General features: G+C 42.6%; 1 protein-coding gene across 1 annotated transcript; it reads right to left on the minus strand.

Moving 5' to 3' along the window:
- Nucleotides 1-347: 347 nt before the first annotated feature.
- Nucleotides 348-1796, minus strand: LOC111649189 (uncharacterized; the record flags this gene model as incomplete). Its single annotated transcript, XM_023398942.1, has 3 exons — nucleotides 348-958; nucleotides 1111-1291; nucleotides 1626-1796. Coding segments are annotated over 3 exons (549 nt in total), but the record flags the coding sequence as incomplete, so codon positions are not given.
- Nucleotides 1797-1799: the final 3 nt, after the last annotated feature.

The following is a 1799-nucleotide window of genomic DNA, read 5'->3' on the forward strand; positions in this document are numbered from 1 at the left end:
CTTCTTCTTCTTCTTCTTCTTCTGGTTTCCGGGCGGCGATTTGTCGCCCGCTCTCGCCCCCTACCGTTGAATGACGGTGAGACAGTCTCCCTCGGCCTGTTTGGAGAAGCTTCTAATTCCAGCTCCTTCATAGTAGTCTATGAGTAGGAGTAGCCTATAAAAATGAATTCCGCTCTGTATGTGTCAAACAAAGTCTATCTTAAGGGACTTGATCCATCTGTCTATATCATGGGGATAGTTCAGAGCTGAACCCTGACACTATGTGATGATTTTTTAGGTTTACCTAGTAGATGCAGATTTATTTACAAAACTGTCCTTCAACATGAACAAAGTTCTATCTGATCCAATCTTAGTCCATAGTGTTTTATTTAAGTAACAGCAGCATTATTTGATTTGCTTATTTGATTTTGTTTTACAAATACAGTGGGGTCCAAAAGTCTGAAACCACTTTGCCAAAGATTTTGGTGTAGGCTAATGGACATGCAACAGTGAGGCCAGTGTTCATTGTTTTGAACATTTGGCTTTACATATACTCGCTACATTGGGATTTATAATGATATAATAAAAGTGTATAGTGTAAAGTGTATCTCAGAGTGTACCATTGTGTAATTCCATCAAGGAAATATTCAACAAAGCAGTTAGATGACACAGTTCTGATTATGTGCAGAGCTTTTCCAACTTGAAAAGATACACTATGAAAAACTAGTTCAAACATACAAAGTCTCACAATCACAGAAGTAGGGTAGAGCATACACAATTTCTTATTTTAAGGCAGTGGCGTAGATAGCCTGAAAAGTAATGTGTTTGTGTTGTTTGTCCTCCATTCTGACATCAGTGAAGCCAGATTCTCTCAGAGCTGCCATGTAGGCCTCCGGACGCCAGTTTTCCCCTGGAAACACTCGCTTTGCTGCAAGAGCAGCTACACTGGACAGCCTCAGCGAGGTCACCATCAGGCCTCCTGAGGGGGTTCAAGAAGGAGAAGGGAGAGAAAAAATGACAGTGATTGCTCAGAAAGTCAAAACTAAGAGTAAGAGAGAATCTCCAGACCATCTGACACAGGTTTTAATTTGGATGACGAACATCTCTCACTGTTACAATGTCATATCCTACCTGGTTTCATTACCCGGTGAATCTCTGAAGATCCTTTCTTGAGGTCAGGCCAGAAGTAGTAGCAGTTACAGTGGAAGACTTTATCCACACTGCTGTCTGCCAGCGGCAATGCTGCGACATCACAGTGATGTAGTGTCACTTTCCCACGTGCCACAAGTTCCTTCAGTCGTTCACTTGCCATCTGTAAGAGAAGAACAAGAGAAATATTATACTATTCCAAAAGTGAGTAATGCCTCCTCTTCAAATAAATGTTGTCAGAGTAGCAGTTATACTTTTCTCAGTTTTTGTCTGCCTGTCTGCCAGTGGGTTCTTCTGCCTCATTCTTAATTAGTGCTCTTTACGGGGAGGCTCACAGTTCACATGTGGTTGGTTTAGACAGACTTGAGCTCTTTACATCTATAAAAATATTATGGTATACTTTATTCCTTTGAGGCAATCTTTTTCTTACATACTTGAGGACATACATGCATTGAATTTACACACTTCATTCCACTCTGTCAGAAGTCATACTTCACCTGATGCATGTACTCTGAGTAATCCACCCCTATAAGGCGGCCTGTGGGCTCTGTTAGCAGTTTGGCTGCTGACTGTAGACCCAAACCCGGGCCGTGACCCAGTTCCAGCACTGTGTCCCCCGGCTGGATCCCACTCAGCCGCACAGCATTCTCCTCGAGGACCTGGTTGTACGT

The sequence above is a fragment of the Seriola lalandi genome, unplaced genomic scaffold (genome assembly GCF_002814215.2).
Source record: "Seriola lalandi dorsalis isolate HSWRI2012SDOR001 ecotype SW California unplaced genomic scaffold, Sedor1 jcf7180002050122, whole genome shotgun sequence".
Classification (NCBI taxonomy): Eukaryota; Metazoa; Chordata; class Actinopteri; order Carangiformes; family Carangidae; genus Seriola; species Seriola lalandi.